The sequence below is a fragment of the Capricornis sumatraensis genome, chromosome 3, assembly GCF_032405125.1.
Source record: "Capricornis sumatraensis isolate serow.1 chromosome 3, serow.2, whole genome shotgun sequence".
Classification (NCBI taxonomy): Eukaryota; Metazoa; Chordata; class Mammalia; order Artiodactyla; family Bovidae; genus Capricornis; species Capricornis sumatraensis.
Genome location: NC_091071.1, coordinates 40,141,868 through 40,164,222, shown reverse-complemented (window position 1 = coordinate 40,164,222; position 22,355 = coordinate 40,141,868). Strand labels below are relative to the sequence as shown.

Sequence of the window (22,355 nt, the reverse complement as noted above, 5' to 3'; positions counted from 1 at the left end):
TCAGGCCCAGTCCGCATCCTGTCTTTAAGACCAATGACAGGCTTCAAGATGGAGTCTCTCTTGCTTTCCTCGCACTGGCCCCAACACTGGGACAGCTGGTCATCACTGAAGCCAAACACCCCGTGTGGAGTGCACGTCTGTGTGTGTGTCTGTGTCTGTGTGTGTGTCTGTGTCTGTGTGTGTGTCTCTGTGTGTGTCTCTGTATGTGCCTGTGTCTGTGTCTCTGTGTGTGTGTCTCTGTGTGTGTCTGTGTCTCTCTGTGTGTCTGTGTGTGTGTTTGTTTCTGTGTGTGTCTCTGATTCTGTGTCTCTGTGTATATCTCTATGTGTGTCTGTCTCTTTGTGTGTGTCTGTGTCTGTTTGTGTGTGTCTGTGTTTCTGTGTGTGTCTCTGTGTGTGTATCTGTGTGTGTGTGTGTCTGTGTGTATAGTGCACGTCTGTGTGTGTATCTCTGTGTGTCTGTGTGTGTGTGTCTGTGCCTCTGTGTGTGTGTGTGTCTATGTGTCTATGTCTGTCTGTGTGTGTCTCTGTGTGTGTATCTGTGTGTGTGTGTCTGTGTGTGTCCCTCAGACCCCACACTCTTACCAGCAGCAGACAGCAGAGATTGCTCAGCTCCCGGGCTCCTTCTGCCCCTACCCCGCCTCCTGCTGTGTCAACAGTGAGTGAGGAGGAAGGAGCCCGAACCTCAGACCCTGCAGCCTGACCTTGGCCAGGATCCACACTCCAGCCCCTTTGTCCTCTTTCCCCGCAGCTTCCAGAGGGTGTTTGCAGAGGATTCGGAAGATTGACACTTGTGCTTATAGAACTCCACGCCAGCCCTGGCCTGGAAAACAAAGAGGGTTCTGTTGGGGCCCATGGGAGGTCTCCTGGGGGGTGGAGGGAGCCCCGCCTCCAGCAGCTCCTCTTGGCCCCTGGCTGCCCACGCCCCGCTGCGTAGCTGAATGTCTCTCAAGGCCCCAGGGTTGGCTGGCCCCTGTGCCCTGGCGGCCCAGGACGAGGCCCATGGCCCAGGGACAGGACAGGGGAGGGGCCGGATGCTGCACTGGTCAGTGCTGTGGAGGAGAAACAGCTCACAGCGCACAGGCGAGGACCCTGCACGGCTCAGCTGGGACATGGGTAAGGAAGGGGTTAGAAGCCCTGGAATGTTTCGAAGGCCGCAGGGCTGACATCTGACCACAGACCAGATGAGGAGCAGGAACCAAGCCCAGGATAAGCCACCCCCCCTCAGCCTGGACCCCAGGGCTCAGGTGTGGCACGTGCCTGGTCTCTGAACTTTCTAGGACCACTGAGAAGGAGCTCACAGGCACCAGGCTAGCTCTGCCAAAGGCCTTGAGCGTCAGCAGGAACTCTGCAGGGAACCCCGGGCCGTGGGAGTCTGCAGCGCATGGGCATGAGGGCTGCAGGGACACAGGAAGGGACATCTCTCCCCAGAGGGCACCAGATGGACCCTGGATGGACATCTGAATGCGGGGGCAGAGCGGTGGGGGGTTTAAATCCCACAGCTCACTGGGTCAAGCACGTCAACTCTCCTGAAGATAGGAGAGGAATACCCCTCTGAGAGGTGCCGTGAGGATTAAATGAGATCACACTTGTGAAACCCCTGGGCATTAGGCCTGACCCCACGGGGGTTCAGGATCAATGCTAGTCTTCCTTCCACCCATCCATCCCTCCCTCCATCCACTACTGCAGGAATAAATCAAATCACAGAACTGCTCACACACACACGAAACTCTTCCACAGGAGTAGCTTCCACCAGCAGCACTTGGGAACTGGCTCCTTTCTGTTGCAGAATTATAATTCCTTGCCCCTGACTTGCTAAAAGGGACATCTGTTTCAGTCCTGAGGAGACTGGACCCCTTTTCTGGTGCCCATCTTCTCTGGAGCTGGCAGCTGTGAGGGGTTTGCCTGCCAGTGTCTCCTGGTTGGGGAAAGGAGGCTCAGGATGGAAGGCTGATGGAAGGAGGTTGATGGAAGAGAGACAGGACTGATGTTCACAGCAGGCCCTGCCTTAGTCTGGGGAAGGCAGGAGACAGGAGGATGTGGAGGAGAGCCAGAAGCCGGGGAGGAGGCGTGGGGCGGGGGGCAGGGTGCCAACTAGGTGGGGGGCCGTTGTGGGGGTTCATTGAGAAGCGCTTGCCTGGGCACAGTCCAGCCACATTCGGGAGCGGTTCTCAGGGATTCCTTCGTGGTTCCCACAGCAAACACCGAGGCATCCTCCAGGCTGAGCCCTGTCCCATGGAGTCACATGTTGGGGAGACGCCGCCCGGGTCCTCAGCATTTCGGGTGATCCGCTTGCGAGGCTTGCATGGTGTGCCAGCCGGCGGCTAGCACCCGGGACCAGGGAGCTTGGGGGCCCCTGGAGCCACTGCCCTCGGGAACAAGAACCAGGCGTGCTCACCTGCGTGCAGGACCTTTATTCAGCGCGGGCACTCAGCGTCGCTCTGGCCTTGCAGACTGGTACCAGCCTGGGGTCACCTAGCCTCTGGTCCCAATGGGTGGTTGGAGCCCACCTGACTGCGAGGAAGCCCCATGCGGGGGGGCGGATCCGGGACTGGGCCTCACTGGGTCCTGCTTCCCCAGGCGGGTCGTTGGCTCCCCGGTCACCGCGGCAGGCCGACTGCGCGGACGGCTTCTCAGGGTCGAATCCCTACCTGAAGCTGATTCCCGAAAGGCAGAGGAGCGGGTGCAAGCGGTCAGCGGACTGACCGCTGGGAGGCGGGCATGCGCGGTACCCGGCGGTGGCTGGCACCCCTGCTGGTGCCGCAGCGTGCGTGTGGGACGCAGATGCCCGCTGCCGGCCGCCGGCCGACGCCTCTAGCGTGTCCACTGCGGGGACTCCAGTCCAGGCTGCTGGGGGCTCCTGACCACAGGCTTCAGTGTGCCCCAAACCCCAGCCGGACTCTGGGAGGGACGCAGACTCACCGGCCGCCCCTTCCTACCCTAGCACCCCCCTCCCCACTCCAGAACTGATGTTTGTTCTGAAACACACAAGATGCACAGAGCTGGGGGGTTCGTGGGGAGGAAGTATTCAGGCAGGCTCTGCCCAAGGTGAGCTCCAAGGGGAGACACAGAAACAGCGGCCCAACACAGGCTGGCTGCAGAGAAAGTGGAAACAGGGCCCCACCCTTCCCTCACTTGGGCAGAGTTGCCTGAACTCTTGGTAGATTTCCTGTGTAAATTACAAATCTAAACCCCTGCCCCTTCCATAGACTTGGAATAAGGTACGTGGATCAGGCCTCCAGACCAGGTGTCTGATCCCTGGTGACATCACTTCACTGCTTTTTCCCCACAGTGTCTTAAAGAACAGCATGGGAGAGGTTGATCACCTTGCCCAAGGTGCTTTGAGGAGATAGTGGCCAAGGCCAGACAGGATCTTGGGGACAAGACCTGAGCCTGACCACCATTGCCACACGCCATCACCCTGGATCTGCAGAGACGCCGCTGAGCTCCAGGCACCCTGCTCCTACGTCTCTTCCCAGCACCCCTTTCCCTGTCCCTGGTTCTTGCAAATGTCCCCCAGCCAAGGGGTACATGCAGATCTCAGCACAATCCAATCCGCCTTCCCAGGGCATCGCACCGGAGGACAGCTGTCATCTACTCCACCCCCTGGGGACAAGGGGAAGCCGGCCTGCGGGGACTGGATGCAGAAGAGCTGCCAGCTGGCCAAGCCCTCAGCAAACAGGACGCCTGGAAGCCGTGAAGACAAAGCTGGAGAGTCCCCTCCGCCACGCCTGAGGCTGGAGAAGCTCCGCCTTGAGTCTTGCTGCCTTTTCTGGATCCTTCCTTCTGCCCTCCCTGACCAGAAAGAAGGGAATGTCCTGAAAAGCAGCTGCACATACACCTGTCGACGCGTGCCTCACAAGCGTCCTGTGAACCCTTGTGACTTTATTACTCTTCAGGAAGAGACAGATCTGGGAATTCCCTGATGGCCTAGTGACTGGGATTTCCCTATGAAGGTCTGGGTTCAATCCCTGGTCGGGGAACCAACATTCAAGCCTCAAGGCCTGGTCAAAATACAAAAAGAAAAAACAAAAAAAAAACCAAAAACCCAGAAAGGCAAATCTGCAAACAGCCAGAATTAAGAAGTCATGCTGAATGTGAAATTCAAGCTATCTGGGAGGACTGTAATTTACATGACAAGGTCACAGGTGATGTGAAAGAGTGGTCTGAAGTACCCTTTATACCAAAGGAAAGATGAAATTTCCATAGAAGACAATGAAAATGTCAGAGCTTTCCTCCACATCTGAGTTCATGGATTCCTCCATTTTCCCTACAGACTCCAGGTTAAAACCACAAAGTGACCCTCCTGTGTGGACTGTAGCCTGCCAGGCTCCCCTGTCCATGGGATTCTCCAGGCAAGAATACTGGAGTGGGATACCATGCCCTTCACCAGGGGATCTTCCTGACCCAGGATTCAAACCTGGGTCTCCACACATTGTAGGCAAGATTCTTTACCATCTGAGCTACCAGAGAAGCCCAAGTGACCCTCAATGGCATTTAAATTTAAAATTAGAGAAGAGGAACATGTCGGCGAGGATCTCCCCAAAGAGATGAGGATCTGTCTGGAAACCTTCGCTGGTCTGGGGGTCTGAACCCAGACTCTGCAGCCAGACCTCCTCCCCCTGAATCCTGACTCCTCCACTCGTGCCGTGTGACAGGCCGAGCCTCTGTGTCCTCTGGGCCTGCGCTGCCTCCTGCTGCAAGCGGGGAAGCAGCAGTCCTGTCCCTCGAGGGCTGCCGGGTGGGGAGCTGAGGGGGGACAGGGCAGCCTCTGCACCGTGGTTGAGGGGCAGGCTGCTGCAGTCTGATGGAGGTGTTGAGAGAATGTGCCAGGCCTGGGGGCTGCTTTCCTTTCCCTTCGGGCTGTAACAGATGCCCGCCTTTCAAGAAGTGGGGTCCTGGGGATGCCTGGCTCTGGCCATTCCCGTGTTGATCTCTTCCAGGCCTCCCTCCCTTTACCCACCTGGCCAGCTCTCACTCAGCCTTTACATTTAGCGCAGATAGTGCCTCCTCCGGGAAGGCTTCCCTGAAGCACACCCTCCACTGGGCTTGTGCCTGAGCACAGGGCGGTAGACCTGTTACTGTCAATGCAGTTGCAACAGCCAGCTGCCTCCATCAGCTTCTGTATCCACTTCCCATGGGGAGCCCCTGGCTGATCACTGTGCTCTTCATTTCTCTGGTGTCCAAGGGATCCATCTGTGGCCTAGGCCTTGGCAAATGTATGCTGAGTGAGTGAATGGGTGAATGAATGATTGAGTGGCTTCCCCAAGTCCTTGCACACTCAGAGAATCCTGGAATTGAGACTGGACAGCTCAGGGCCCCTGGATGGCCTTGCAGCAGAGAGCTGGGGTGGGGCTTCTGGGAGCCCTGAATCCGCAGAGATTATGGAAGCGGCTGGGGTCTGCATGGCAGGCCCTGCATCCTGTCAGAATCACCCAGCCCTGGGGTGTCGGACCCCCTCCTGCCTCCTCCTGCAGCTCTACTCAGTGAGCTCTGCCCCTGGGGTCTCATCCCCACAAGCTCAGAAGGCTCGTTCGCATCCCAGGCCAAGGAGCACCCTGGACCCACTGTCGCTGCAGAAGCTGGATTTATTGGTGGATTCTGATTCAGGGCTGCAGTCAAGTCCCTGCTGCCTTGTGCCCACCACCAACCAGATGGCCTTGGCAGGGTAACCCACGGCCCAGCCCTGGAAACTTAGGAATGGTCATTTCTCTTTGGTTGAAGTGCTATTTGTTTAAGAATGAAGGATAACCCCATTCAAAGCCAATGTTGGTAATGCCCAGAAGCCTGTAGTGGCCGTAGACTCTGGTGAGCACTTTGTCACTGTCATCAGGGAAGCCAATAAAGGTGTTGCCATCTTCCTTCCCAAATGGGAACAACCTCCCTTGGTCCGTGTATATGACCAAGTAGCGGAGGAAATTCTTATAGGCGCCGTAGATTCCCGTAATGTGTTCTTCCGGAAGCAGAATGATTTCCTGAGGGGTCCCACCTGGGGCTCCATATTTCTCACTCCAGGAAGAGCCATGTCTCACCTGGATACTGAGAGGAAAGGGGAGATTTGAAGACCCAGGATATGGGTGACCCTCCAATCCCCAGTCCTCTAAACAGCTCCCCCCCCAAATGTCACCAGCAAGGACAGCCTGTCACTGCACCATAAGTGCCTGAGCACGTGACTTTGGTGCCTTCCTGGTGCCAATCCCTGTGCTGACACTTTCAGGCTCTGTGATTTGGGGCTTGTTGACCAGTCTCTCCTGGCCTCAGTTTGCTCATCTGCAAAGTGGGACTGATTTGGGGGAGCAGTCACTAAGATCTTCCATCAGGAGAGGTCCCAAAGGTGGTCAGTCATTAAGACCCTCAGGAGGTGCAGCTGGTCTCACGGCTCAGAGAGGGCAGCTGACCCCCAGCCCAGCATTTGGAGCCCCAGTCACTGCACTAGACCAGGTGGGGGCCTCAGGAGCAGGTGACCCGTCTCTGTGACCTTCCCCCACCTCAGTGTCCATCCCAGAGTATCCCCTTCTCACTGGCCCCGCCCACACTCTGGCGCCCATGGTGCCTGCTGCTCTGGCCCATTCCTTCTCCCCAGCTCCCTGGGATCCTGTAAATGTAGAGCAAATATCTACCCCAGGCCTGGCGCAAAGCCCCCATTTAACCATTAGGGGAAGACCTGGGCTTGCTGCCTCTACACTTCTAGTGTTCAATCAGTGGTCCACTCTGACCCTGCTTCCTCTTCTCTTTGACCCTAACCTGGGCAGAACTTCTGCTTTCCCATAGGCATTCTCAGACTGAGAGACCATTTCTGGTTGAGCTGAGTCGATGTTGAAAGGAGACAGTGGGGAGAAGCACCCCTCCCTTTCGGCCATCCCAGGAAGCAGAGGCCGGACTTGCAGGAGGAGAGCGGAGGGGAGAGGGCTGGGGTGCAGGGGAGGAAAGAGCAGAGGAAGAGGGACAGGCAGAAGGTGCTGGCTGGGGGCTCCAGGACCCCAAGGCCCCAGCTGACTCAGGAGACGTCAGCACCCCAGTGAGGGTGCTGGGAGGAGGGACCAGCCCCCTCCCCAGGTTCCCGAGACTGGGGCAGGGGCTGGGATGCAGTGAGGGGCTCCCGGGCCCTGCTCAACTCACCTTTTGATTAGGCCCAGAGGACCTATGAACACTCGAATCCCAGTGATATCGTTTTGGAAGTCTCTAGAGGTACTGAAATAGGTACCTCCTCCACGCCCAAATGTCTCTATTATATGAAAGAACCAGATGGGGAAGAGGAAAAAATAAACACATAGTGACATGTTGGCTGTTTCTGCCCAGAGGAGGACACAGCCCCTCCAGATGAGGGGACAGGCCTGAGAGCAGAGTCTGTCTGTGACAGGGGCTGGCCCAGACCCCAGCCCTGGACGGAGGGAGTGGGGTGAGGGGGGCCTCCAGGGGGGTAGGGTGGGGGGACCCCCAGCCAGACTTACGCTGTGCCCAGCAGGTGGGGCTCCACAGGAGGGTGAGGGTCAGCCACAGCAGCATGGCTTCCGGCTGGAGAGTCCAGGGCTCCTGGGGAGAAGAGGACAGGCCATCCCATCTCAGAGAGGGGCCTCCCCTGACCTCGTGGGCCTAAGCATGGCTGGGGGCGGGGCCTTACCTTGCCTGTAGAGTCCTGTCTTTTGGCACCTGGATGTCCACCACTGGGCCTTTTATACCCTCCTGGGCCATGTGGGCCCCCCTCCAGAAGGAAGGAAGCAGGGGTCAGCAGGGGGCAGGAAGGAGCTGGTGGGGGTCTTCCTGGGGGAATCCCCAGAGCCATCCAGGGGGAGGCTCCCGGATGTGCTCTGTGGTTGTCTTGGCCCCGCAGCCCACACAAATACAAGGAGACAATGACAGGTATTTTACTCTCACCTCTGGGTCTCTCTTCTGGGCCCTTGCACTTGACCTTGACATCAGAGGTGGAGGAGGTGTCCTGAGAGCCCTTCCCAGTTGACCTAACAGGGTCAGCCTCACAGGGGTGCTTCAGGGTAGCTGCCCGCAGAGCTTCGTGGGGCCCAGGGCTCCTGCCTCATGTAGAACCCGGTTCAGGGTCCAGAACCCCCACGTGATGACAAGGAGAAGGGGCGCAGGTAGTGCACAGCCTCACTGGGGAAGAGCTGGCTGCCAGGAACCGGAGACTCTGGCTTTATCGGGATGGTAGTGCGGGGGGCTTGGTGTTGGGTGGAGGCCCTGTCTAGCTGCCACCTCCCTACTTACATCATGACCCAGAGCCAGGGGTCAGCACACTGCTATCCGCAGGCCAAGTCCCGCCTGCCATCGCTTCTTACACAATCCGTGAGCTAAGAATACATTTTACATTTTAAATGATTAGTAAAAATTCAGTAGAATAATGTGAGATTTGAAAAGTTCATGAAATGTCAATGCCATTGCCAATAAACAAGTGTTACCACCCTTTTGCATTTCCCTGCAGGCTCAGAGGTAAAGAACCTGCCTGCAATGCAGGAGATACAGACAGGGCTTCGATCCCTGAGTCAAGGTCTGCTGGAGGAGGGCCTGGCAACCCACTCCAGAATTCTTGCCTGGAGAATCCCATGGAGAGAGGAGCCTTGTGGGCTACAGTCCACAGGGTCACAAAAAGTCGGACACGACCGAGCAACTCGGCACACATGGAGCAGAGAGCAGCCTTGTCCAGAAGCTGGCTCCTCCTTCTGGGCCTGCACTGGCCCACCTGGACAGGCTCGTCAGGGCTCAGGCTCGTTAGGGCTCATGCCCCCCTGACTCCTGTGGCAAAAATGAGGCCTTCACCTGACGTCAAGAGCTCCACACACGCCCCCAGAGGCCTCCAGCCCTGTGATGCCTTTGGGCTGGGGAAGGGTAGGGCCAGCTAGCTGCAGGGGGAAGAGAAGCCCTTCCAGGGCCCTGGATCCTCCTGGGGAGGCAGAGACGCAGGAGGCTTAGAACCCTGGCAGGTACAGCTGCTGGAGGAAGGGGCCCAGAGGAGGCACAAAGCGGCTTGTGTTCCTGCCCCAGCCCAGCGCCAGGCACTTCTGCTAATGCTGCCAGTTAGGAGGCTTCATTCTCACTGCAGACTTCCAGGGTGTGAGCCCAAAAGCAGGGTTTGTCTGGCCGAGACTCCAGGATGCAGTACCTGGGGTGGGAGTTGGAGGAAGTATTGGCTGCCAGATTGGACAAGGAGGGGATGAGGGCACTTCCTCAAGGGCACACGGGCAGCACATTATCATAGAGGGCAGTGCATGGTTATAAGGGACACACATGCACACACGTGCTTTCAGAATGCATGTGTTTCACACATGCTGCACCTTCTAACATTTGCCCAGCTATCCCTACACCCAGGAGTTTGCACTTGCCCTGAGCAGTCGTGGGCACCATGCACACCTATGCTGGAAGCCCGGTCCCCAGAGGAGCCCTGCCCTCTTGGTCACCCGGGCCTAGTGCTGGCTCTGAGCCCACTGGGGAGATTTAACACAGGCCCTTTGTCCCTGGGGATCAGAGTTGCGCACAAGGGGGTTTAGGAGCATTGAGACCATAATCCCCTCTGTGGGCATACCCCGGATCTCAGTCTGCCAGGAGCCCGGAACAACTGGGTCCCCTTCTCCCAGCCGGGGCAAATGCTGGGCCAACTGGCATGTGGGTCAGGGGCAGGTCAGGACTGACATCCCTTGCCTCCCTCCCCGCTGTGCTGTGCAGCCTTAGGACAGCCGATTGAGGCCTTGGTCGCCAGCACACTCAGAGCTGGTGGGCTCCTCCCTGCGGCCCCTCAGCAGGAAGCCCCTGCCTTGCTTGCTTGGAGGCTGGATCCTGAGTCCCAGGCTCAGGTTCCCGAGGCGGGGCAGGGGGTGCTGGCTCCCACAGGCGGCCTCATCTGATGTCCAAGGCCCCAGGAATCAGATGGAAGATCCTGCTGTGCAGGGTAGTGGGGAGATCAAGAAGGGAAGGGGCATTCTGTCCCAGTCCCAGGAGAAGTCCAAAGCTGGCCTTTGTGCCTGGCGGGGCTTCCCTGGTGGCTTAGATGGTAAAGAATCTGCCCGCAATGCAGGAGAGCCGGGTTCCATCCCTGAGTTGGGAAGATCCCTTGGAGAAGGAAATGGCTATTCACTCTAGGATTCTTGCCTGGAGAATCCCATGGACAGAGGAGCCCGGCGGGCTGCAGTCCCTGGGGCTGCAGAGTCGAAACGACTGAGCGACTTTCCCTTGCTGGCCTTTGGGGGGCTGTTGCCACACCAGGTGGCCCCCTCCGAAAGGACAACTTGGCTGTGCATTTCTGAAGCTCTCGATTCTCCGCCTTTACTCACTCCTTTAAAAATCTCACTGAATGCTCTAAGCAAAACATTTTTTCTCCAGTTTTCTGCAGAGAAACTCAATACTTTTAATGGAATGCCAGGTAGCCCAGCCACACGTTTTTGTCTAATCTTATACGTAATTAAAGTCCCATTAGTGCAAGTGCTGAAAATAAAATAACCTCCACCCAAGGGTCAGGTTGACAGAGGCAAGATCTCCAGGTTCAGTTCCCCGAGGCTGCCCTGATACAAGTGCTTTTCGCCTGGTGTATCAGTCAGCCTGGGCTGCCGTAACCAATACTGCAGACTGGGGGCAGGGGGAGGGGCTCAAACAACAGAGGTTTATTTCTCACAGTTCTGGAGGCTGGAAGTCCAAGATCAAGGCTCCAACGGACTCAGTTCTTGGCGAGGGCTTGCTTTCTGGCCCAACCCACTGCAGGGAGTTAACCAGACTGAGGTTTTCTGAGAGCCTCTCATGAACCCCAGATCCACTGATTCCTGCCTGCAAACCCCTAGACCCATATCAGTGCAAGCCCATCTGCCTACCTCTCTTTTTAATTTAATCAACTTTAAACTTTCGTCTGTTCTAGGTCTTCCTTGTTTTGCGTTGGCTTTCTCTAGTTGCGACAAGTGGGGGCTACTCTGTAGTTCCGAGCATGGGCTTCTTGTTGTGGTGGCTTCTCTCGTTGTGGAGCACGGGCTCTAGATGTGCAGGCTTCAGTGCGTGGGCTCAGTAGTTGTGACACACAGGCTTAGTTGCTCCCTGGCATGATGTCTTCCCGGACCAGGCATCGAACCAGTGTCTCCTGTAGTCGAACTGGTGTCCCCTGTAATTCCCATTATAAGGTGGATTCTTAACCACTGGGCCATCAGGGAAGCCCCTGCTTATATCTTTGAGAAGCTTCAGTTCAGTTCGGTTGCTCAGTCGTGTCCAACTCTTTATGACCACATGAACCGCAGCACGCCAGGCCTCCCTGTCCATCACCAACTCCCGGAATCCACCCAAACCCATGTCCATCGAGTCGATGATGCCATCCAACCATCTCATCCTCTGTTGTCCTCTTCTCCTCCTGCCCTCAATCTTTCCCAGCATCAGGGTCTTTTCAAATGAGTCAGCTCTTTGCATCAGGTAGCCAAAGTATTGGAGTTTCACCTTCAACATCAGTCCTTCCAATGAACACCCAGGACTGATCTCCTTTAGGATGGACTGGTTGGATCTCCTTGCAGTCCAAGGGACTCTCAAGAGTCTTCTCCAACACCACAGTTCAAAAGCATCAATTCTTTGGCGCTCAGCCTTCTTCACAGTCCAGCTCTCACATCCATACATGACCACTGGGGAAACCATAGCCTTGACTAGACGGACCTTAGTTAGCAAAGTAATGTCTCTGCTTTTTAATGTGCTATCTAGGTTGGTCATAACTTTCCTTCTGAGGAGTAAGCGTCTTTTAATTTCATGGCTGGAATCACCATCTGCAGTGATTTTGGAGCCCAGAAAAATAAAGTCAGCCACTGTTTCCACTATTTCCCCTTCTGTTTGCCATGAAGTGATGGGACTGGATGCCATGACCTTAGTTTTCTGAATGTTGAGCTTTAAACCAACTTTTTCACTCTCCTCTTTCACTTTCACCAAGAGGCTCTTTAGTTCTTCTTCACTTTCTGCCATAAGGGTGGTGTCATCTGCATATCTGAGGTTATTGCTATTTCTCCCGGCAATCTTGATTCCAGCTTGTGTTTCTTCCAGTCCAGCGTTTCTCCTGATGTACTCTGCATATAAGTTAAATAAGCAGAGTGACAATATACAGCCTTGACATACTCCTTTTCCTATTTGGAACCAGTCTGTTGTTCCATGTCCAGTTCCAACTGTTGCTTCCTGACCTGCATATAGGTTTCTCAAGAGGCAGGTCAGGTGGTCCATCTCTTTCAGCATTTTCCACAGATTATTGTGATCCACACAGTCAAAGGCTTTGACATAGTCAATAAGGCAGAAATACATGTTTTTCTGGAACTCTCTTAGAATTGCTGGGGTCCAGCATTCTTAGAGAATTGCTCTGTACATAAGGTGTTGTTTTCTAGAGTTTGGAAGTGTCTAAGAGAAGCAGGTCTCCATGCTGCCCCACCTGCTTATCTTTCCTTCCATCTTCCTGTCCTTGAACTTGCCTTTTCAAACAGATTTCTGGAACAATGTTCAAACAAAACCAGGGTTACTTCCAGACGATGGAATTTAGGACATTTTTCTATTCTCTCTTCTGTTCTTTTTCGTACCACTTCCATTTTTTGAATAGGATTGTACTAACTTACAAAGTAAAAATGATTGTTCTTTTTTAAGTGGGATATATTTTTAACCTATAAGTTCTCAAAAGATATGAAACTGGAGGTTCCCAGAGTCAGGAACAATGTGGAGAATGGGTTCTCTTACGTACTTGGGGGGAGTGTACTGAGGACCTTCTCATGACCTAAAAATCTTACAAACATGAAGGCCATTTGGCGGCTAAAACATTACGCCCACAGAAAAGGGAACCTAAGAAATGATGAGAGGGACTTCCCTGGTGGTCCAATGGCTAAGACTCCATACTCCCAACGCAGGAGGCCCGGGTTTGATCCCTGGTCGGGTAACTAGATCCCACCTGCCACGAATAAATGATCCTGCATGTTGTCACTAAGACTGATGCAGCAAAATAAATAAATGAATAGAAGTGATTGGGAGGGTGTGCCAAATTTATAAATTAAGGTTTTCCTGAAGATATCATTTTTAGTGACAGCAACTTTTCAACTACCCAACACTAGGAGACTGATTACAAGTTTGGTTCTGGTGATTTTTTTTTTTTTTAAGTTTCTTCTTTGACCTCCTTTGATTGACTTTTATTTTCTAACGAGAAGGCATTATTTTTGTTTGTTTGTTTTTAGGCATTATTTTGATAATCATCATAAAGCTACTTTTACTTTGCTAAGAAGTCTGGTTCTGTAGAGCGATTTTCCCCATTATCTAAACATTTGCCCAAGGTGGGGGCGTGATGAGCAGCCCCAGCAGCCCCACACGTGCTAATTCTTCAAGCCATGATCTGCTTCCCACTTTAAAAGGAAAAACAAGCCTCTTCATTAGTCAGATGACCTGGTGGCTCTGCCATCGGATTCTGTAGGGGAGAGAGAGATCTCCTGGAGGTGGACAGAAAGGGAGACCCCCGTGAAGAGGGACTCTGCAAGGAACCTGGGCAGCTGGTGAATGACAATGCGGGTAAGGGCGATGGGAAGGCAGGGCCCAGAGCTGTCACAACGTAGACAGGAGTGCAGGGAAATGAGCGTCGTTTCACCCACCTCAATTTGCTGTATTTTCATCTACCGGCTGTATTTAGCAAAAGGAGAAAATGTCAATGTTGAGCCATTTCCTCACTTCTAGATAAACACCAGGCCAGCTTGAGCAGCCGGATCTCAGCTCACCAACGCCCCCTCGTGTCAGATGGGGTCCCTGGGAGGGACAGGTGCGGAAAGGAAATGAAATTGTACTGGAGAAAAATCCACCTGAGAAGGGAGAAGCTCTCAGCTGGGGGGCAGGTCCTATGAGAGAGACAGAGAGAGAGAGACTCCAAGGGAACTGGGAAGATTCAGCCTGGCCCTAGAGACGGTGGGGCAGCATCCACACATCCCTTAAGAAATCCCTCACAAGTGACGGTTCTATGGTCAAGAAGTTTGGGAAATGCAACCCACTATATCTTCTCTTTCAGATTCCTGATGCATTTTAGCAAGTAAAAGTCATTGAAAAGTTCTGCAACAAAAAAATTTTTTATTATTACAACTTTTATTCTGAAAAACTAATTTTTTCTTTATATTTTTAATTTATCTTTTTATTGAAGGATAATTGCTTTACAGAACTTTGTTGTTTTCTGTCAAACCTCGATATGAATCAGCCATAGGTATATCCCCTCCCTTTTGAACCTCCCTCCCATTTCCCACTCCATCCCACCCCTATGTTGATACAGAGCCCCTGTTTGAGTTTCTGGAGCCATGCAGCAAATTCCCATTGGCTGTTTATTTTACATAAGGTAATGTCAGTTTCCATGTTACTCACAACATACATCTCACCCTCTCCTCCCCTCTCCCCATGTCCATTAGTCTATTCTCCATGTCTGTTTCTCCACTGCTGCCCTGTAAATAATTCTTCAGAACCATTTTTCTAGATTCTGTATATATGCGTTAGAATATGATATTTATCTTTTTCTTTCTGAGTCACTTCACTCTGTATAATAGGTTCTAGGTCAATAAAAAATGTTTTTCAAAGATTTCACTTTCCCCAAAGTCTGATCATAGGATCCTTTTACAAATGAAGTCTATTCACAGCCCTGGGAAATAACATTCCATGGAACACATAGCTGGGAACCACTACTAAAATAGAGCCATGGCTGAGGAGGGCTGGGCTGTTCCAGAATTGATCTAGAGAAAGAGAAGTAAGGTGGTCATTCTGGTGCTCACACTGGGGCCTCGGGAGCTGGGTGTTCTCTTCCTTTCAAAACTACTGGCTGGGTCACAGGGTGGCAATGGTGATGTTGGCGATGGTGGTGATCGGGGTGTCAGTGGTGATGAGAGCCCAGGCGCAGTACTTATTCTGGGTCTGTTGTTCAGTCACTCATTTGTATCTGATCCTTCTGCGACCCCATGGACTGTAGCTTGTAAGGCTCCTCTGTTCACGGGATTTCCCAGGCAAGAATACTGGAGTGAGTTCTCATTTCCTCCTCCAAGGGATCTTCCCAACCCAAGGATCGAACCAGCATCTCCTGCATTGCAGGCGAATTCTTTACCACTGAGCCACCAGGGAAACTTGCTTCTTCTATACCAGATATTGTCCTAAGCCGTTAATAAATTAACGCATTTTATTCTAACCATCTGTAGGAAAGATACAAATTGTTAGATATAAATAATGAAGCTGAACTCATAGCTGGTGGGAACATACTATTGGTACATCCAGTTTAGAAGACAGTTGGGTGTGTCTCCCAGGCCGCTGTACAATTTGTGACATGTTCAAATCAAAATAACACCTTCAGGGCCACCCACGGGGCCTCCCGATGGCCTGAGGGGGCTATTTCTTCAGATAAGAGGCTTCTTGAGAGGCCCATCAGTCTCAGGTGAGATTTTCAGAGGTTGATACTGAGCGCGGTGAGGATGGCGTGGTGGCTGGCTGCAGCCTGTTTTCCTTCTGAAGGAAGGGCACCGTCACCCAGCCCAGGGGACCCCACCTGAAGCTGGGCTGGGGGCTGGGGGCTGGGCTCTGGGCACCACCTCTGGCTCTGCCCCCAGTACCTCTCAGGGTTAATGTGGGAACTTCCTCTCGGGGCCGGGAGGGAGTGCCGCCCGTGAACTGCAGAGCAGCCTGGGCGGGCCAGAGCCCAGCAGGCACTGTGTGTGGGAGACCTCCTCTCCCAGGACGGGGGTGTGAGGCCCTCAGAGGCCATCCTAAAAAAAGAGGGGAGATGTGAATATTTCTTGGTTTTGTTCACTTATTTGTCGACTAGATGCCCCTCCCTCCCAGCCATGAGAAGGTTTGTCTGGGTCACTTGTGGGCCACCAGCTCTGAAAGCAGAGATCACACCCCCACACCCACGCCCTCCCCTTTCCCAGGTCCCCTCACTACACGTGGCTGCAGGGCAGGCCTGCCCATCTTCCTGGTATCAGCTCAGAAGCTCCTGGGCTCCACCCCTGCTGGCTCTACAGACTCCTGGCCAGGCCAGGCCCAGGTCCCTGTATGGGTCCCTGGAAGGGATCAGTGAGGGACACTGTGTCTCAAGGGCCAGGCCTGGGCAAACAGGGCTGGCGACATATCTGGGCCCTACTGCCCGCCTCCCAGGACATTCCTCCTCTGTCCTGCCCTCTGCACCATCAGGGGACTAACTCTGGCCCCAGAGGGAGCTCCCTGGTCTTGTCTTCCCAGGACAACACTGGGTCTGACATGAGCCTCACCAGCCAAAGCTATGGTTTTTCCAGTAGTCATGTATGGATGTGAGAGCTGGACCGTAAAGAAGGCTGAGCACCAAAGAATTGATGCTTTCAAATTGTGGTGCTAGAGGAGACGCTTGAGAGTCCTTTCATAAATGATCTTTCTGATCGAACTAACCTTGAAAGGGTTTTGTTGTTTGCAACCAAAACCCACATAGCACAGATGGGTGGACGATGATTTAGGAGTTAAGGAGTGGTCTTGGAGTGGATGGGATGCAAGTGTCCATGAGGGTGTCCAGGAAGCCACCCAGGGCCACCGAAAGTGCAGCAAGGTGTCAACTTGAACATATACACTTTTATTAGTAAAGGGGACAGAAGGGGACTGGGCCTGACTCAGCAGATGGCCCCAGCTCTCGGGGGCCATTGGCTGGGCTCAGGGCAGCTGTAGGAATGGCAGAGCCCAGAGCAGAGGAAGGAGCAGCAGCATCGGGCAGGGGTCCAGCCTGCAAGTGTCGTTTTGGGCCAGAACCTCTCGGATCCACATGTAGTGTGCACTGACATTGGTGTAGACACCCGGCCGGTTGGGCCTACCGCAGCCCACTCCCCAGCTCACGACTCCAACTTGATACCACAGCCCTTTCTTTTCACAGACCAAGGGCCCACCTGAGTCACCCTGGGGACCAGCATGGGTGAGTCCAGCCTGGGGCGGCACGGGAGGGGTGAGCAGAGAGGCCAGGAGAGCAGGAGGGGCTGTGGAGCCAGGCAGAGGGGGTGCAAATCCCACCCCTCCCCTCCACCGAAGTGAGCAAGCCTCAGTTTCTGCATCTGCAAAGTGGAACAGTTGTCCCTCCCCCCGCCCCCCAGGGTGGACACGAGGCCCGAATGGAGGGCAGGGACGCAGGGTGCTTTCTGGCCGGGGCAGGGAGGTGGGCGACTGGGGTGATATGTGAGCTGGGGACGGGAGGGACACTCACAAAGCAGGAATCCTTGCCACCTTGAGGGTCGCCAGCGCAAATCATGTCTCCCCAGATGTCAACGCGGAAATCGGGCATTGAGAACAGGTGATTACACATGGTCGTGTTTATGATCCCGACCTGCACTTCCTGGAGGGTGTAGGGATATGGCAGACCTTCCACGGAGTTGAGGGAACAGAGAAAGATGGCATCCTGAGCCTCTCCTCTGCCATCAGAATGGCACAGGCTACGAAGGTATGCGGTGGGGGGACCCTGGGGCACCCATGGTACCTGGGACATTTCCCTTGACTCCTCTGCTATAGCCCAGCACCCAGCACGTGGTGGGTGATGAACACACCACAGAAGGGCCTAGAGAAGGGACAGGCTGTTACAGCTTCCCTCTCTGCAGCCTGCAGACAACAGGCCCTGTTCCAGCCCCTGGGGAGAGACCTTAGCACTCCGGGGTGGGGCTGGTGCGGCTGGGACGGTTTAGGATCTGCACAGTCCAGTGCCCAGTGCCTGCAGGCATGGGGCAGCCTGGCGCGCTCTCTCTCCCCCTGCAACGCGCCTGCCCAGCCCGAGCCCAGAGCTCTACCAGGTGCTCCTGCAGCACCCCTAGGATGCAGTGCAATCAGCCTCCATCTCGGGTAAGAAAAGATTCGGGAGGAAGGTCACCCTCCCTCAACCCCGGCAAAGCACCAGGAGCCGCCAGAGCCTAATATGAACCCATGCATGCTAAGTTATTTCAATCGTGTCCAATTCTTTGCAACCCCACGGACCATGACCCACCAGGCTCCACTGTCCATGGGATTCTCTAGGCAAGAGCAGTGGAGTGGGTTGCCATGACCTCCTTCAGGGGGTCTTCCCGACCCAGGGATCGAACTCAGGTCTCTTATGTCTCCTGCATGGGTCAGCGGATTCTTTACCACTAGCACCCCCTGGGAAGCCCTGATATGAGCCCAGGCCTGTCCAAAGTCTAGACCTGAATCACCTCCTTGTCCTGCAGAGGATGGTGACCCCATTAACACTGGAAGCTGGTGAGGCAATCGTTTCTTGGCTGCCAGTCGCTCTGCTAAGCCCTCATGTAGGAATGCTTTTAAGGCTCAGAACTACCCTCTCTGATAGGAATTATTATTACCTCACTTTACAGATGAGTAAGGTGAGGCAGAGTGAGATGAAGTGCTTTGCCCAAGGTTTCCCCACTAGTACAGAGTATATCAGCTCTGGGGATGGGGTCAAGAAGTCACCTTCTACCTGTCGGACTGAGGGTTCAGCTGGCACTGGGTGTAATTGCCTGTCAGCTGGCGGTGGGGCAGTGTCAGCCTGGCGGGGCCCCTCAGCTCAAGGCCATCCAGCCCTTTGGGCCCAAGAAGTCTACACTGAGGCACTTTCTCCAGCCCCCTGGGGTGCAAGGAAAGGACAGGGCAGGTCTCCAGTCGACTCCCCTCTCCTTGCTGGCAATGCCAGGTGTGTGGCTGGCTATCCTCTCTGGGCCAAGGAGCCCTGGCTTCTCCATGGATCCCCAGGGCCTGGGAAACTCCCCATGCCTCTCTGGGCTTCCTCATCTGTAAGGCAGGCATAAAGATGCTCCCAGCCTCTTTGGCAGGTAGACTTCAGAAAGAAGAGAGTCCTTGGAGCCCAGAACCGTGCTGGGACACACAGTACACCAGGGGAGCTTGGTCTGTCACGGCTGCTGTGGTTGAGGGCGAGGCAGGGCCGCGCTAGGCCCGGGGGCAGCGTGACCGGCGGTCTAATCTGTGAGCCCCTCTGGGGGGCCTGGGCCCAGTGGATTCAAGGGACTCGTGGTAAGAGAGAAATGGGTGGCAGCTAATGGCACCCCACTCCAGTGCTCTTGCCTGGAAAACTCCATTGGCGGAGGAGCCTGGTGGGCTGCAGTCCATGGGGTCGCTAGGAGTCGGACACGACTGAGCGACTTCACTTTCACATTTCACTAATGCCAGCACATGCAGCCCCGCACAGACTGGATGGGAGCAAGGCTGGAGCAAGGCTCGAAGTTTCAAGGAGAGAGAATGAATGAGCTGGCACTCCAGGATGGGAGGGCTCACCCCTCCCACCGCCCCTGTCGGTGCAGAAGGGGTGGGGGAGCTGGAGTGGGAGGCTGGATGGAGGGGGTGGGGGGAGCACCCTGCTGGGGTAGAAAGAAGGGTTTCCTGAAACACACACACACCCTCCCCCCACAGCACCCAACAGACACCCAGCAGGCTGGGGGTGCTAGTCTGGGTCTTCCTTTCTGGTTTCTGGCTCACAATCTCCAGAAGAGAAGGGGAGCTTAGGGTACAGACAGCCCTGCCCTACGGGCGAGGGGCAAGAGTGGAGAGCCAGCGTGGGGAGAACACTGAGCAGGGTGCCCGGGGAAGGCTGGCGCAGCTAGAACCAGCAGGCGATGACACTGCCACCCTCGCCTGGCCCAGACCCATCTGTCCCCACACTCACTCAGCTCTTCTTCAATGTCTCCCCAGCCGGTCACCCAACAGTCACTGCTGTTCTCAAACTCGGAGATGGAGGCCATGACACAGATGGGCTGGATGTACTTAGTGTAGGTGACTGAGGAGGACAGCTTCACCAGGGCGATGTCATACACCGGAGCGCCCAGATAGAAGGGGCTCAGGAAAATCTGGTCCACATAGTAACGGTTGTAGTAGGCTTGCAAGTTCCAAATGGATGGTGCGGCTGACAGCTCCCCAAACTGGACTGACCAGTGAAAGGGATTTCGGTTGCTATCAAGGGAGGAGAGAGCCTTCAGGGGTCTTCAAAGGGAGGGTGGGCCACCCCAGCACACCTGGGGCCGCTCCCTGAGGCCACCGGGCCACTGCCCAACTCATCCCGGACACAGGTCCTCCTTCCACAAAGAGGCCAGGGTAGAAATGGGGAGAGCCCCGAGCCCCAACCAAAGTCCCACATCTGGGGACTTGGGGCAGGAGGGTGCCTCCCCTGCCAGCTCACCTGGCCAGTCACGCAACCACCTGTCGCCTCCAGGGCCCTCCTCTTAAGGGGACCAGCAGGTTCAGGGGGTCACACAGGCTGGGCTCCACACAGCTTCCGGGACCACTGACCCCACCAGCCGGGCTCCTGTCCAGCACTTACCTCAGCTCATTCCTCCCCCAGGGGGCACACCTCCGCTGGGAGGTGAGGTGAGGAAGGTGGAGGCTGGAGGTGCCATTTGGGGACAAACGAAGCAAGAAAGAGAACAAGACACACAAATGTTCCGGAAGAAACCGCATAGGGTTTCCTCCGGGAGCGCCCTGGGGGCCTCTCGCCAGTGTGGAACGGGCTGCAGCCCAGCCTGGGGCTCAGGAGCACACGAGGGCCGCGCCCACGTGGGACATGGGCGCGCTTCCTGGCACAGACCCGGGACGCGGGGTTAGCGGGCCCCCTTCCCCCAGACTCACTTTTCAAAGCAGTGCGCAGCCGAGAGCGCCCAGCGGCGGTTGAGCAGGCTCGCTCCGCAGAAGTGGGAGCCCCACAGACGCAGGCTGCCCTGCCACGGCCACTGCCCAATCTCTGCATCCTTTCCACCCACTATGCGTGTCGGGATGACCCGTTGGCCACAAGGCCCTGGGATGGACAGACGGACACCAAGCTGAGCTGCGGGAGCCAGGCTCATCCTGTCCACCCTCACCCACTGGGAAGGAAAGGGGCTCCCCGGGGAACCGCGCGTCCTGGGGTCGTGCCACCCAGGAAGCGTCGAACGCTGGGGACCCGCCCCACGTGGCCCGAGGGCGCCCGCCCCGTCCTGCCCGTCCCCGGCCCCCCGGGGCCCATCAGTTACATGCGAGCATCGACGAGTTCTGGAAACCTGGAGCGGGGAGAGGGAGAGCTGAGGCGCCCTTCGCGCTCGGGCCCACGAGCCCTCCGCGGGGAAGCGCCTCCTGCACGCCTTACCTGGAAGCAGCAGGTCCTTGTCCCGAAAGGCTGGGGGCAGGAGACGAGGTGAGCTCCCCCCTGCCTCCTCGCGCCCCAGCCGCCCCCTCACCCCGGCTCGCGCCCGCAGCCCTCGCCGCAGCCCTCGCCCGAGCTCACCCTGCTCGGCGATTTCGATCCGCACCAGCAGCTGCGCCAGCAGCAGCGCCGCCCCCTGCGGGCGCATGGCCTCGCCCCCGGCCGCCTGCCGCCCTCTCCGCTCCCGCCCGCTCCAGGGCCCCGCTGAGCGCCCCCTGGGGGAGAGGGAGCCGCGGGAACCCTGGCCGCCCTCGCCAGCCCGACGACCTCGCTGGTCCAAGGTTTGTTTGGGTACCTGGGACGTCACAGTGCCCGGCTTTGAGCTTGTTACTGGGACTGGTCCCCAACGACGTACCTTGCTACGGCCCGGGAACCGGTGCGAGCAGCTGACCCCTCTCTCGTTTGCCACGCTGGGGGCCTGGCCGCCCGCTGCTGCCCTCTGTACTAGCCCCTCCTTCCTCTAGAAGGGACCAAGGACCTGGCCCACCGTCAGTACTCTCATGAAAGCACAGCCCGAAGTCCTCACTGAGTGCTGATTGGGGCCAGGCACTGTATTATCTGCTGTTAAAAGTGATGACCTTCACTGGACCCACAGAATAAACGCTGGCCTGATTTGACCATCTAGGGGGCTCTTAACCTCCCTGTCTGCTTGTTGCTGGGCAAGGAGCTTCATCTATCTCTACAGAGCCTACAGGTTGCTTCCCCTCCTTGTGGACAGTGTTGCAGGCACCAAAGTCACTTTGTGGGCACAAAGTCAATAATTTTTTAGGAGGATTCACAGAACTCAGAAAAGCTGTTCCTCTCCTGATTGTGGTAGCTTACAGTGAATGGATACAGATAACATCAGCACATGCCAAAGGTGCAGAGGAGAGTCTGGGAGAGACCGGGTACAGGCTTCCAGCTGTCTTCTTCCAGAGGACAGAGGTCGGGTGGGCACCGCTTAATTTTCCCACTCATGAAGTGCTGTCAACCAGGGGCACTCACCTAAGCTTTGGTGTCTGGAGTTTCTATTGGGATTTCATCGCAAACGTATGGAGTGCCCACGTGGCTGACCTTAGTTCTGACTGCAGCCCCTTCAGAGGTCCAGCTGATCCAGTCTGACCCAAGGCCCCACCATAAATTACATCATTAGCAACTATCTGGAGAGGCCCCAGGACCCCAGATCTACAGACAGTCTTTTCAGGCAGGACTCTCCAAGGGGTGGATGTTATTTCCTAAGAGCTGTTAAAAGGCCAGCCATTTCTTTGGACTATGCAGGG

At 55.6% G+C, this 22,355-nt stretch overlaps 1 protein-coding gene across 1 annotated transcript; it reads right to left on the bottom strand.

Moving 5' to 3' along the window:
- Positions 1–16,616: 16,616 nt before the first annotated feature.
- LOC138076198 (testisin-like) lies at positions 16,617–21,244 on the bottom strand. Its single transcript, XM_068968413.1, has 6 exons — positions 21,040–21,244; positions 20,927–20,953; positions 20,547–20,712; positions 19,591–19,874; positions 17,158–17,312; positions 16,617–16,856 (listed from the first exon to the last, which is right to left on the bottom strand). The coding sequence occupies exons 1-6, from the start codon at positions 21,242–21,244 to the stop codon at positions 16,617–16,619; spliced, it is 1,077 nt and encodes a 358-aa protein (XP_068824514.1).
- Positions 21,245–22,355: the final 1,111 nt, after the last annotated feature.

Excerpts from the sequence above, each read along its gene's own strand:
- LOC138076198 (XM_068968413.1), bottom strand. The coding sequence starts at position 21,244 with ATGCGCCCGCAGGGGGCGGCGCTGCTGCTGGCGCAGCTGCTGGTGCGG. Across the intron at positions 19,875-20,546 it reads GCTGCGCACTGCTTTGAAAA|CAACCGAAATCCCTTTCACT; the intron begins GTGAGTCTGGGG and ends CTCCCTTGATAG. Across the intron at positions 16,857-17,157 it reads GTGGCAAGGATTCCTGCTTT|GGTGACTCAGGTGGGCCCTT; the intron begins GTGAGTGTCCCT and ends GCTGGTCCCCAG.